General features: G+C 40.3%; 2 protein-coding genes across 6 annotated transcripts; both read left to right on the top strand.

Annotated features, from left to right (window-relative positions):
• Positions 1-673: 673 nt before the first annotated feature.
• Positions 674-4,180, top strand: LOC130195493 (receptor-interacting serine/threonine-protein kinase 3-like). 2 transcript variants are annotated; one of them, XM_056417041.1, is made up of 11 exons: positions 674-769; positions 1,027-1,206; positions 1,337-1,652; positions 1,747-1,895; positions 1,983-2,032; positions 2,156-2,293; positions 2,421-2,503; positions 2,637-2,681; positions 3,514-3,550; positions 3,713-3,955; positions 4,040-4,180. In XM_056417041.1, the coding sequence occupies exons 2-11, from the start codon at positions 1,052-1,054 to the stop codon at positions 4,051-4,053; spliced, it is 1,230 nt and encodes a 409-aa protein (XP_056273016.1). In that variant the 5' UTR covers positions 674-769; positions 1,027-1,051; the 3' UTR covers positions 4,054-4,180. The 2 variants fall into 2 exon arrangements, with proteins under 2 accessions (XP_056273016.1, XP_056273015.1); XM_056417040.1 differs by having other exon boundaries at positions 2,138-2,293.
• A 1,220-nt stretch (positions 4,181-5,400) lies between these two features.
• On the top strand, positions 5,401-14,563 carry impdh1a (IMP (inosine 5'-monophosphate) dehydrogenase 1a). 4 transcript variants are annotated; one of them, XM_056417542.1, is made up of 17 exons: positions 5,401-5,483; positions 6,066-6,343; positions 6,876-6,974; positions 7,557-7,605; positions 8,308-8,409; positions 8,641-8,715; positions 8,833-9,039; positions 9,182-9,269; positions 9,388-9,587; positions 11,157-11,247; positions 11,373-11,468; positions 11,596-11,739; positions 11,953-12,094; positions 12,198-12,341; positions 12,441-12,524; positions 12,816-12,832; positions 12,973-14,563. In XM_056417542.1, the coding sequence occupies exons 2-17, from the start codon at positions 6,108-6,110 to the stop codon at positions 13,074-13,076; spliced, it is 1,878 nt and encodes a 625-aa protein (XP_056273517.1). In that variant the 5' UTR covers positions 5,401-5,483; positions 6,066-6,107; the 3' UTR covers positions 13,077-14,563. The 4 variants fall into 4 exon arrangements, with proteins under 4 accessions (XP_056273517.1, XP_056273518.1, XP_056273516.1 ...); XM_056417541.1 differs by having other exon boundaries at positions 5,413-5,583; XM_056417540.1 differs by having other exon boundaries at positions 5,413-6,343.
• Positions 14,564-14,636: the final 73 nt, after the last annotated feature.

The raw sequence follows: 14,636 nt of genomic DNA, 5'->3' as shown, positions 1-14,636 counted from the left end.
TGTCACTTTAATAATTGTCTTACAAAAGCAAATGGAAGAGTGTTGAACACATTGCAAAATAATAATTCACATGACCCTCCAGATCTTTGAAGCACTGCCATGTGTTGACTCATATAACTGATGCAGTGTCAGCCTCAGCAAAGCTTGTTGGCTGAAAATCACACCAAAAGATTCGAGATTGACAGATTTGCTTAATATGCAAAGATCCTTACCACAGCTCCACCCAGTCAGACGGCGTAACTGTGTGCGTTTCATAACTTCCTCTCACAGTGCATGCTCGCTACCACTCATGGTTCCACTTCCAAGGAAGTCAACAGATGTGTCACAGCATTTTAATAGACGCCGTACAAATAGGCGGAAAAGGAACAATAATCAAGTTTGTATTTAATAAAAATCTGTATTCTAATGATGACACATGTAATGCTGATGCATGCTATTTGAGTCTATCTATTTAAATACATAATGGTTTCCAATCACAACAGGAAATCCCACATTTCAACAAATGCTTGAGTTTTCCATCGTTCATTATTTTTTATTTTCATTATTTACTTTTTATTTATTTCACCAGGAAATGACTCATTGAGATTAAAAATCTGCTTTACAAGAGTTTAAAGGGGAAGAGTTGAAACTCCTCCCTCAAGTTCAGCGTCAGGCTGCCGAGAGGGCGCACAAACTGAATTGAATTGAAACTGAAACTCTTTATGTTTACCAGCTTTGTTATGAACCGACTCTTGGATCTTCGTGTGGGGAACAGTCGAGGAGCAACGTGGTGAGTATAAGCCAGTAGCTTTTGGAAAAAGTATCCAGAATAAACCAGGGACATATTGTTAGTGGAGCCTGTCTGTGCGTGTCTTCACAAGCCAGAGATGCCGTTGCGCTCATGTCCGTGTTTCAAAGCTATGACACTGTAATTACTACACAAACAAACAAACAAACAAACATATAAGCAATCAATGAACCACTTTATTCATATTTAGCAAGATCTCTTTAGTATTTCCATATTGTGTAATATATTTGGGCTTGTAGTCGTTCTACCTGAATCCAGCAGGAGATGGAGCTGTTGAGCCACAAGACTGAGCCAATTGGAAACGAAAGCTTGGAGAAGTGGGAGTCAGTCGGCCGTGGGGGATTCGGTCATGTCTACAAGGCCAGGCACACGGGCTGGGGCGTTGACGTGGCCATTAAGATACTCCGTGATGGTGTTTGGTAAATAGAAATATCTGCAATGTTTCTGTAACTTAAACTATTAAATGTTATATGCATATGTAAAATAGTAGTTCAAAGCGCTCTTTTGCTTTCTCTCTACTCCTTTCAACAATCCCCTGCCTCACTGCAGCCACTACATGTCCCTGTGTGACGAGGCTAATCATATGCATCAGGCTTCCTGTGAGTTTGTGCTAAGACTTCATGGAACCTATAAGGGATGTCCGCCTGGAGGGACATCCACGCAACAGGGGCTAGTGATGGAGTTCATGGAAACAGGATCGGTTGAGTCCCTGCAGAAGGACCTCTCTGGCCCTCCACTCTGGCCCCTGGTCTGCCGCTTGGCCCATCAAGTGGCTGTCGGCATGAACTTCCTCCATTCACAGAAACTTATGCACCACGACCTAAAGCCAAGTAATATTCTGCTGAATGTTGATCTTAACGCCAAGGTATGGGCCTTCGACCGAAACTCTTAAGTTTAAGTCAACTGTGAGGCTGATTTAATCGTTTATTTGATATGATGTGTCCCTTGTTTCTCTGCAGCTAGCAGACTTTGGTCTGTCCAGAGTGTCCACCAGTGCTTTGAACAGCAACAGAGAACCAATGAGGGGGGTCGAAGGTTCATACAAGTACATGCCTCCTGAGGCTTTTGAAGTATCATACGAACCTGTCCGTTCTTTTGACGTATACAGGTGAGACACAACATTGACAAATAATTCTACTCCGTATGTAAAAATGAGCATTAACATGTTGAAATGATCTTCCTCTCTATCGATCAGCTATGGTATCCTGCTCTGGTCCATTGTCACTGGTAAAGAGCCTTATCCAAGTAGGTATATACTGGCTTTTATTGTCCCATCATTTGATATACCGTATAGGTCCAGTTTAAACAATTAGTGTTGCGATTAAGTTATCATGCATGTCTTCATTGTAGGTGCTTCATTTGCTCTAGTGGAACTGAAGATCCCTTTTGGGGACAGACCTCAGTGTGAGCAAATTGACCAGATGCGGGAAGAAGGGTCGAAAGAACTGGTTGAGCTCATGAAGAAGTGCTGGGATGACAGACCCTCAGAGAGGCCCACCTTCAAAGGTAAATGTTCATCATTATCACAATTTTAAAAAAATTCAAGTCTGAACAATATGCTTAAATCAAATTAACCTTTGGTTGACTAGCTTGACAGATCCCTATTTAAAATTAAACTTAGCTTTTCTTTCAGATTGCCTTCCAGTCACTGAGAATGTGTTTTCAAAGAACAAGGAGGGAATTCATGATGCAGTCGGTCAAGTCTTGACAACACTGGTACAACTCATCAGTATAATTTCAGGAAATGAAATATAGTGCAGTTTAATCTTGATTTATAATGCCGATGAACACTTCTGTCTGGTCTATCAATTGCTCTAATACATCATATTTTCTCCTTGTTTTCCTTCAGAAGTCACCAACCAAAACTAAGAAAACTGAACAGTCTCCAATCCAGGTATGCTAAATGCCTTTTAACCATTGCTTCACAGGAAGTTAAAAACAAACTAATGAGTAATTAATAAGTGACTTTATTTAACCAGGTAGTCTTGAGAAGAGACAACAAAATCATTTAGCCTACAGTCAAACCTAAAATACAATCAACAGACGAGAGAACAGGAATATTGTTTTGTGTTTAATATTTCTTTGTATCATTAATTTAAATACACATTGTATTGATGCAAATGAATAGTGGTGTATTATCAGAGATAGATACACTACCGTTCAAAAGTTTGGGATCACCCAGACAATTTCGTGTCTTCCATGAAAAATCACATTTTTATTTATCAAATGAATATGAAATATAGTCAAGACATTGACAAGGTTAGAAATAATGATTAATATAAATATTAATTTAATTTTACAAACTTCAATCAGAAGGAAGGCCAGTTGTATTATATATTCATTCAGCATATATGTTTTTCAGCTGTGCTATATAATTGCAGGGTTTTTCTAATCAGACATTAGTCTTCTAAGCGATTAGCAAACACAATGTACCATTAGAACACTGGAGTGATTAAAAAAAAAAAGGGCCTCTACCTATGGAATATTTATTTCATTAGAAACAGACACTTCCACCTAGTCATTTCATTTACCATTAAATGTAGAGAGTGTATTTCTGATTAATTTAATGTTATCTTTATTGAAAAACTGTGCTTTTCTTTGAAAAATAAAGTCATTTCTAAGTGATCCCAAACTTTTGAACGGTCGTGTAGATTCTGAAACTAGTGTATGATACATTAAAATAGATTTCACAATATAGACTGAGAGAGCTTTTTTTTTGCCAACAGGAATCTGTCAGAAGACCGACAAGTAGTACAGACAAAGGTGATTATTTTTGTTACTGTATTGATATTGTCATGGAAAGAAGCTTTTTTCCCTGTGTGTAAACAAAGATCTAAAATGAGCATTTCAATCACATGTCGCCTCCTTCATGATTGAATTGCGTGTTTCATGTGCACGCTTTCCTTCTTTTGTATTCTAAAACAGCAAAGTTTGTTGATGACAACCGGGCAAAGTTGATTCAAAACGTGGCCGAGGTCATGGCAATAACAGACCATCTTGGAGACTCGGTCCACAGGGAAACCTACTCGTTGATTCTTGGGAAAGCAACAAGCCAGGAACAAATGAGAGTGCTTTATCAAAGGGCGTTACGCTCAGGAGGAGAAGAAGTCAAAGCAGCCTTCTACGACGCCCTCAAACATCACCAGCCCAAACTAGTGGAGAGGCTCGGTAGGATTTCCTTCTAAAATGAACAAACATGAGAGTTATGACATTTTAATAAAACATTAAATGTGTTACTTTCTTTTCCCTCAGGTGGCTCATTCTAAAGAAACGGTTGCCTTGCTGCATTTTCTGCATGTGTCAAAGATTTGCCTCGCCTCTCCTCCACTTCCATATTTTGTGAAAAATGTATATATTCGATTAATTTAAAAAAAATAAAATGTGTTGAAATTGTTTCTATACTTTACTTGTTTAGTGTACAAGGTGATCAATGATGTAGTTTCTCTCCTTTTGAAATAGTTCATATCACAGGTAATAGGAGCAAGGACGACCAACAGAGGGAAGAGTTTAGCAGATGAGCATTCTCTATTAGAGAACAATACTTTCGGAGCTCAGTACCAAGTTATATAAGAGTGCTGCAGCTTTACTGATTAGAAATCACGGCTAAAAATAACCCAATCATCAGGAATAAACGCAAACACTTGATGTCTCTTAATGTTGCCAAATCTTGTTGGAGTGAATATGAACTATCTTTCCTTCCCAAGTCTACAGTTGTAAATTAGCTTATAGCTAATGCTGGTACAGCTAAGATTCTGTACACTGTCCCAGTCAAATACATAAATAAATACAATTCTATTTTTTAAATAAACCTTTTTTTTAACATTTCACTGACTCTTTTACTTTTAATTCAGAAAGTAGCATGGTGGTTTGTGAAGTGGATGTAGATTAATTTTCAGCAACCAGTGGGTGGGAGGGAAGGAGAGAGAGAGAGAGAGAGAGACAGACAGACAGACAGATAGACAGACAGGATAAGAGGCTTTTCTGGTTCAATCCCTCAGTAACTGTCACAAGCAGTCAGTCAGTCACCTGCAGATGATGGTGTCGAGGGCCCAGGCAAAGTGGCTCTCCTGTCTCAGTTTAATCCAAGGTTTGTTGTTCACTACACTCACATTGAACACTGGAACAAACAATCAACTGAAAAAGACAGTTTGGAATTGTGGAATTACAATTATTTGTGTTATGACTTGTGTTACACATCTAACAGTGGACAACCAACAGTATTCTCTAAAGACACTCTTAATTTCAGTCTGAAGGATTAACGTATTCTGCTTTTCTTTATGCACACACGCACTTGTATATGTCTCGTTTCTGTCTGTCTTTGTCAAATGAGCAACGCTGGCAGCCTAATAGCATTCTGGGATTTGACCTTTGTCTCATTCACAGTTCTGTCTCCTTGAGCTTTGTGGAAAAAAAACCCCTTCACACCTCTACACTGGTAATCCTCAGAGGGGAAAGTGTGTTCAAGTGTTATCCTTCTCTCCCTCAGCCCAACTGCCTCACTCCACCCGATACACACCCATCTCACCCCACCCCGCTGTACTAATGCTCCCGATCCTCTTTGTGGGAGAGTGACGTCTGCTACTGTCAGAAGCAGAGTTAAGCTCAGCAAGCACTGGGAGACGGAGTGGAGAGAAGCTCCGCAGATAACCAAGCAGCACTGCATTCTGGGCCTCCAGGGGGACGAATCTCTACCTAAGTAAGACCTCACTCCTCTCCAGTGGCTGCTCATGCCACCAGCTGGGAGTTGACATGGATTTCTAAATTTAGTGTGCCAAGATAGTCGACTTCATCAACAGGTTAGCTAAACACTCTGTGTGAGGGCCTAACTGGCCTCTAACTCCAGGGATGAGAGCTGACAAACTGGAATACTAACTCTTCTCAAGGCAAACAACACCGTTTTAAATTATTTTTGTTGCTGCTGCTTCTGCCGTTTTCAGATTTGACACCTTTTCAGAAAATGTCAATTTGTGAAATCTTGTAATACCGGCTGTTTTGGTGAAACTAATGCACTGGCCACAAAACAGATGGAAAGGCAGCTTCCTCCAATGTCAGGTGTGTCTGAAAGGTGTTTGTGTATGGACATGTACTTAATGCTTCAGGTGTTTATTAGGGCTTACACCTGAACAGAAATGTGAGTGTGTTGCTGTGTGTGGGAGCTGCTGGAACAGTTGGTTGGTTATTGTTTAAGGGTGTGAGATTGTCTGTGTGTATGAAACAAGTAAGAGTTGCTTGAAGAGAGTGTGTGTGTGTGTGTGTGTGTGTGTGTTTGTGTGTGAAGTGGTGGGGCCTTGCGGAGGTCGTAGCCCTGGATTTCTTAGAAATGGAGGGTCATGGTTATGACCGGTTTGGAGATGGGGAGAGGGACACTTACCAGATCGACTACCGGAGAATTGTAGGGGACATGGAACCAGCACGGCCACGCATCCCGAACAGAGATGGGGAACAAACTCAAGCCTACGGGTCCTTAGCCCACCCGACGCCACATGGACATGGGCATGAGACTGCAGCCCAGCGATACAGTGCAACACGTATCCAAGCTGGATATGAACCAGAGAGGTCAGTCTCTACTCAGTCCATCACTGCACTGCATACACTGCAAGGTCATGTCCTTCTCTGATGTGCAGAAGTGATCGCGTGAAGCTTTATAACTTGAGATGTTTTCACTTCGTAGCAGAGTGATAGTGCAGAGCTTTTACAGGTCTGATTATCAGCTCACTGCAGCCAAGCCAATCCTCTAACCCACTTCACTGCCGTCACACGTGTATTGAAAGTGTTTCTAAAGACAAGATTTCTTTTGTTGCATTTCCTGTCTCCACTCCAACATGTGTAATCGGATCGGGCTACAGCACATACGTAAGAAACGGATGTCGAGAAAGAGACGGGCAGAACACCTTGAATGTCTCGAACACATCTAGACTAAACAAACACGCATTCTATTTGTGACACTTGATCTACGCACATTCATTATATGATGCTGTGATGCACATGAAAGAAATAGGTGTCTATTCATTGTCACATCTTTACACAACCTCAAAATATTCAGACCTGGTACTTAATATTTTTGGTCACGTGCTTTTTTCTATTTTAGCATGGCAGACTACTTGATCAGTGGAGGAACAGGTTATGTTCCTGAAGATGGATTAACAGCACAACAACTCTTTTCTATTGGTGATGGACTGACATACAAGTAAGATATATGCTCAACAAAACACAAACACTCCGGTGATACATTTACTGACTTCATTGAATAGTATGTCACACTAAACACGCTGACACATGTGCATGTGCACATATAGAAACACACGTTAGAGTTATGCAATGTCTTCCATTACATGTTTAGTAATATCACTGATGACACATCTGCTCTGGTTTTATATGAAGGATTATAATGAGCAATACTACTTTCAAGGATGACTTTGAGTGGGGTCACAGACATTAAAAGCAGTGAGTGTTTGTTCATGTATCAGTGTGTTAATGGGTGTTGGTGTAGTTTCCTTAATGGAGGCATTATGCAGTTTATCAGAGTGCAGAGGATAAATGCAATGGGCTGAAAAGCTGACAGATTATGTCTCCTCACTGTCAGCTAAATTTAAAAGAAACTGCTGCTTTGCAGGAATATGATGTGCGCTGTACAGTTCACGCACACAACAAAAGCTTCATTATCCTTATTTATGTTGATTGTTAGGAGAAATATTGATTATTCATAAAGACATCGTTCCCAGTTCCAGAGTGAGATGTTCACATGTGTCTGTTGTGTCTCCCTTCTCAGTGACTTCTTGATCCTCCCTGGGTTCATAGATTTTACTTCCGATGAGGTGGTACGTATCATTACTGTGAAGCTTATCACAAGCAACAAACTGGATACTGTTCCCTGGTTCACAGGATACCTTTATTTTTAAAGTTCTTTGGACAAATGTAAACAATTACATGTGGGGTTTTTTCAAGTTAACTCTGACATGTTATTCTTTTGAGACACAAACATGTGCTTGACCTTGACCTCTATAAAACAAACATGTACTGTTATGTAATATCCCTGACAATATTTCACATGCACAGACAGGTTTTGCTGTAACCCTTTTAATTCAATCCTAACTCGTCATTATGCTCCGTTGAGCACGTGGTTGTTTGTTTGGCTTGCTTTGTTTTCGTCTTTGCAAGCTCTGCTGGGACATTAAATTAATTTCATGCCTTGGTCACATGGGTTATTGCTGGATAGCAGGTGTTCAAAACAGACACACACTTGCGTCATCTAACACTCAGCAGGTGAATTAAACAAGTCAACCTCTAATCTGTCTAAACTGGTTTATAGCTTCATTCGATGCAAAATAAAGGCCAGCCTTAACATTTGGTTAACAAATGTGTTGCAGCTGCAACACTGTGGGGACGTTGTTTGTCGAAAATCATGTCATCAGGAGGCCACAGCAAACATTTGAGATTCTCCTTTCGATTTACTTTGTTCTCAGTGTTTATGTGTTTTAAGATTATAACATTATTTCTGTTTTCAAATTCACGTCTTTTAGGATCTAACCTCTGCATTGACGAGGAAGATAACCCTGAAGACACCTCTTATTTCATCTCCCATGGATACAGTCACAGAGTCACCGATGGCCATCGCCATGGCAGTGAGTACAAGCAATGCAGCACTTTACATACACACACACACACAAATGAGAACACACACACACACGCACGCACACACACACACACACACACACACACACACACACACACACACACAAAGACAGATCGCTGACTGAGTTTAGCATCCTCCTGCACTGAGTGCACAAGAACATGTTGGGTGTTATATCATCAATTAATTATTTCCTCTCATGTCTCTGATTGGCTGGTTTCAGTTGATGGGTGGGATTGGAATAATTCATCATAACTGTACTGCTGAGTTCCAGGCCAACGAGGTGCGCAAAGTCAAGGTAAGAAGGACTAAGTTGACAAACACAAGATAAAGTAATATGTGACACAATAAGATGAAAACAGTATACACTGAAAGGGCTCTCATCATTCAACACTTGTATTTTTGTTCTTGCCAGAAATTTGAGCAGGGCTTTATCACTGATCCGGTGGTGATGAGTCCTCGACACACAGTGGGGGACGTGTTTGAGGCCAAGAGATGCCACGGTTTCTCTGGGATCCCTGTAACAGAGACCGGCAAGATGGGCAGCAAGCTGGTCGGCATCATCACCTCCAGAGACATCGACTTTCTGTCTGAGAACGACCATGACAAACCCCTGGAGGAGGTGGGTGTATGTGTTTATGTGATTATGTGTTTATGTGTCCGAGAACATGATACATTCATCAATCATATGCTATCAATGAAATTGGGTGGTATATTATAGAAATTATATTATATATTATACATGCACTTTTTTTTTTATTCAGGCAATGACAAAAAGAGAAGATTTAGTTGTTGCGCCTGCTGGAGTCACACTAAAAGAGGCTAATGATATACTGCAACGTGGCAAAAAAGGTACATCTGTGAAGTAGGTCACGCTACAGTAGAGCACAAGTAACCAGCACGAAGACTCAGATACACACTTGGGCTTTTCTCTTTATCTGTCACTCATTTTACACTCTGACTCTTCTAGGAAAGCTACCCATAGTAAATGACAGCGATGAGCTGGTTGCCATCATTGCGAGGACCGACTTGAAGAAGAACAGAGATTATCCTCTGGCTTCCAAGGACTCCCGCAAACAGCTGCTGTGTGGAGCTGCAATCGGCACAAGAGAGGACGACAAGTACAGACTAGACCTACTCATGCAGGCTGGGGTGGATGTGGTGATCCTGGTGGGTTTTGACTGGGGTCTGACTAAACTGTTGGTTCATTTGAGTCTGATGGCATAACACATATCAGTAAAAGGGATCAGCCTGTTGATACATATGGGAGGAATGTAGTAGCGTTGGTGTTTCTTGATTTGCTTAAAGGTGAAGTGCTCTAATGAACACATATATATATTAGGGCTGTGAAACGATTAACATTTTTAATCGGGTTAATCACAGGTTTTTGTGGATTAATCATGATTAATCACATATTACCGATATTCTCAGTATATTTTGTGAGAACATAGAGATTTATGACAAAAGACGGATATATACATTTATACATTCTTCTATACAATGGTGCTGCAACTCAGCAGTTATTTAGCAGTTTTCTTCCATATGGAACATTAATACATCTTCATCCTAAACAGAATGTTTAACCCTCCTGTTACCTTCGGGTCAATTTGACCCCATTCAATGTTTAATGTCGGTGTTCTTTGGGGTCAATTTGACCCCAGGCTGTTTTTCACTGTGTCAAACATATAAGAAATATCAACTTTTTTATTTATTTAAAGGGCTATTTAGGTAGTCAACAAACAAACATAAAGTACCTCACACTTAAACTTGGGAAGCAATATTAATTCTAATAATTTTCTGGAGGTTTTAATTGCTGGGGTCAAATTGACCCCGAGGGTAAAATATGTTAGTAAATGTAAAGGTAACAGGAGGGTTAAACAGAACATTTTTCTCTTGTTTGTCAACCATTAACTCCACCATGACACAATCTAAAGGCCTCTAGTCTTCCTCTAGCAGCTGCTGAGGCAAACTGACTGTGTGGGTTTTCTTCATGAACTGGGCCGTGATGAAAGGGACGGCGGGGACACCGCTGCAAAGCTGAAACCTCACCGGCCCGGACAGGTGGACAGATTGACAAGTGACTTTTTTTTGCTCGATCCCGATGCGCGCGCACGGAGCTCTGTGGCGCGCGAGACGGAGATCGATAAGTGTTAACGCAACGCGAAGAGACAGAAATGACATGCTGCTGTGGAGATACGATCAACAACAGACGTTTAGTTTAATAAAAGAACAAAGACGTGCTATAAAGAACATGTCAGGGGGCGGGCCAATCTTTTTAATGTCATGCGATCTACCAACACTGCGTCGCGATCGACTGGCAGGTCGCGATCGACGTGTTGAGACCCTGATCTACAGGAAGTAAAAGTCGTAACAAGGTTTCCGTAGGTGAACCTGCGGAAGGATCATTACCGATGAACAGACCGTCTGCATGAGAGCGGACAGAGTTCAGATTGAAGTGGTGTATTGGAAGCTCATTTTGCAAGTGACTTTTTTTTCGTCCCGACGACCAACAACAGACGGATTGGAAGCTCATTCTGCGCATGCGTTAAATGCGTTTAAAAAAAAAAAACTAGTTAAACCTGTAATTGAATTAACTGAGTTAACGCGTTATTTTTCACAGCACTAATATATATATATATATATATATTAATATATAATATATAATATTATATAATCTTTATTTTTATTAGAGATACAGTAGGTACTTCATCTCTCATTTGAACTATTTCATTTTAACAGGATTCCTCCCAAGGAAACTCAGTGTATCAAATCAATATGATAAACTACATCAAACAGAAATATCCTGAACTACAGGTAGTTGGAGGAAATGGTAAGCTCGCCTCTTGTTTTGCTGCATTTGTGCTGTGGAAACACTATTTAATCTTGGATGTGTATAACCTTTTATACCCCTGTCTCCCACACTGAGCTCCTATCTATTGGTCTGTCCCCCTCTAGTGGTGACAGCTGCTCAGGCCAAAAACCTCATAGACGCTGGTGTGGATGCCCTGAGGGTGGGCATGGGGTGTGGCTCTATCTGTATCACCCAGGAAGGTATGTGGAAGAGTACAGTACCGTAAACAACAGCTGGTTTAATAAGATAACGATTTGTGTACACAAGAAAGCCAACAATGTAGATTGAATGTGATCAATCTAAAACATATTTGCTCTTGTTCCTCAGTGATGGCGTGTGGACGGCCCCAAGGTACATCGGTATACAAGGTTGCAGAGTATGCCCGACGTTTTGGAGTGCCAGTAATTGCTGATGGAGGCATTCAGACTGTTGGACATGTGGTGAAGGCTCTGGCCTTGGGAGCATCAACAGGTAGATACATGATCCCTTCTGTGTTCTACATTTTTATGTATTACGTTTGGATCATTCAGTGAACATTCAATGTAATAATTATTAAATATCTTATTTTGATATTTGAGCTGAAGGTGCTGTCAGCAGTATCGTCTTTTTGTCCTTGTCTGTTTATCCTCAGCAACATGCATCTCTGAAACTTATATTTTTGTCCTCTCATATTTCTGCCCTCAGTGATGATGGGGTCGTTGCTCGCGGCAACCACTGAAGCTCCAGGAGAATTTTTCTTTTCAGATGGTGTCCGTCTGAAAAAGTACAGAGGAATGGGCTCCTTGGATGCCATGGAGAAAAATAACAGTCAGAAACGCTACTTCAGGTGAGGGAGTGGGGTTACAAAGGTCCTTAGAAACATTCAGAGTCCCAATGACACCTTTATCTCTTTATCTCTCACTCTGTGTACATCGTGTTTGTGTCTCCAGTGAGGGAGACACGCTGAAGGTGGCTCAAGGTGTCTCAGGATCAGTGCAAGATAAAGGCTCCATTCACAAGTTTGCTCCCTACCTCATTGCTGGTATCCAACATGGCTGTCAGGACATCGGAGCCAAGAGTTTATCCATTTTACGGTCAGTGTGAAATGCCGTGTTAGGGTGCGTTCATGTAGCCAAGTGTGTAAGTGTGTCATGTAAGGGCCTTTTGATATGAGCTGGGTGGCTTTGCACCAGGTCGATGATGTACTCTGGAGAGCTGATGTTTGAGAAGAGAACCATGTCTGCTCAGATGGAGGGAGGAGTCCACGGCCTCCACTCGTAAGTCTGACCTCTGACCCCTGATCCCCGGTTTCTGACATTTTCCCTTCCTCTGCAACCCCTTCTTTACTCTCTCTGTCTCTGTTCTGTATTCCCCTTTCTACTGTTTACAGCTTTATTTAAAATAAATAGGATTTACTTTATGACAGTAAAGGTTCTCATGATGTGTTTCGGCTTCACTTGTATTCAGCAATATTCCTCCGAAACCTTTTAAATGGAATTTATCTGTGCTTAGCAGCCTCAAAATGTGTCTTCTCTCTTGCTCTTTTCTTACCCATGCGGTCACATTAGATATTATTTTGTGCCATGTAAGTACATCTACGTGGTTATCACACCTCCATCTTTTTCTTTCATTTATGCATCTCCATCCAATATTGCTTTTATAGCAGGGAAACGTTATTTCAACACAGGAGACGCTGACACTCTTCTTTTTCTGTTTCATGCTTAGTTACGAGAAACGACTTTACTGAAGCGAGAGGAAGAGGAAACATTCGAACAGGACCAAATGTCACATCCCCAGCAGCTATGAGCAGATGCACCAGGCACATGTGATCAAACTACAAACAGAAAGCTGTTGTTTTAATGTACAACCTACACACTCTAAATCCTGAGACTGTTGACTTGTGTTGTGTTCTCTCCTCTGTTTCTTGTGTCTAACATCTCTGACCCCATCAAAACAAAAGCATTTAAACCTCAATTTAAAGTTCAAACTTAACATGCAGTTGAGTCCGCCCTTGAACTCATTAGCTGTCTTTCTTCCACTGTGGCCAAGGTGCAGTGGAGGTAATGTAATTATCTGATCCCTTTCAACACGCCAACGGATGTTACTTTAGGATAAGCGTATCATTGCTGGTGTAACGGGAGGCCCATCTCCTGGTTGGCCTCTGAATTACACCCTGATACAGGCGAGTCGGCAATACAACGACGCGTGTCATGATTTCTGTGTATAGTGCAACATGCATTGACTTCTGGAGGACATCAAGCAGTTAGATACTTTATTTGCAGAATAAAAATGTTTCCCATTTTATTTCAGAATATGAGTAAAGTTACAGATGAATTAAACAACCTCATTACAGCTCTGTACTGATAACTTGTGTGTAAAGTGTACTCAACCACGAGGAAACATCTACATATAGTTCAATTGTGTTCTCATTATCTTATTAACAACACCTGCTAGTTTTTGTTCAAGCAAACTATGTAATTTCTCTGACAGACAAATATTTTATTTGTACATAATGGATTCTCTGCTCTCATCACCCTGAATGTAATCTCGACTCCAGATTTTGAGTTCTTTAAATGTGATGTTGGTGCTGTTGCAGAAGGGACCAAAGCTTAGCATCAGCCTTAACTCAAATACTTAGTCGTTTTAAAGGCGCAATCGTGTGTAATCTCACTCTGAATTTTCCTCTGCTCACCTTATTTGATACAGAAAAAACTTTCTCACAAATTGTTTGCATGACAAGACACACAGCTATACACACATTGCATTTCTGCTTATCTGCTTATAATTCCATACATTATTCTCATTTTATATTTATACTACAAATACATCTGAGTAACTTCAGCTTGACATGTTGTAATCTTCTAGAATTTAATTTTCTTAAACACACAGTATTCATTACATGGCAATTGACTGTACATAATACATAATAAAGGTAGTTATTGTCTATTATTTTTAGATTCATGATAATACATATATATTGTCAATGAAATAGAGCAATAAAGTCAGTGGAGAAGGTTTGGAACAAACAATTGCTTCGGATATATTTATATATCTATGTAGTCAAACTATATTTAAAGTTGATTCATCAGTTTTAAGTGTGATTTCTTATTTTTCTGGGTGTTACTCAACATCTTTGGTATACCATAAGTTGTTCTATGATAAACTGTACTGGTGTACTGGTTGATCAAGTTTCTTAATAGTTTCTTATTTAAAGATTACAGAACATATTATATGAATATATTTTCTTCTATCACCCAATGGTTTTAAAAGTATGTCTATGTTAATAGTGTTGGATGAATAAAGATAACTGACGAGCGTTTTTATTTCTGTCATGTCTCCTGAAAAAAGAAAAGAGTGTTGTTTTTCTTATCTCCACTAGAGAGCAACAT

Source organism: Pseudoliparis swirei, chromosome 6 (assembly GCF_029220125.1).
Source record: "Pseudoliparis swirei isolate HS2019 ecotype Mariana Trench chromosome 6, NWPU_hadal_v1, whole genome shotgun sequence".
NCBI lineage: Eukaryota > Metazoa > Chordata > Actinopteri > Perciformes > Liparidae > Pseudoliparis > Pseudoliparis swirei.
This window is presented reverse-complemented; position numbering and strand designations above follow the sequence as displayed.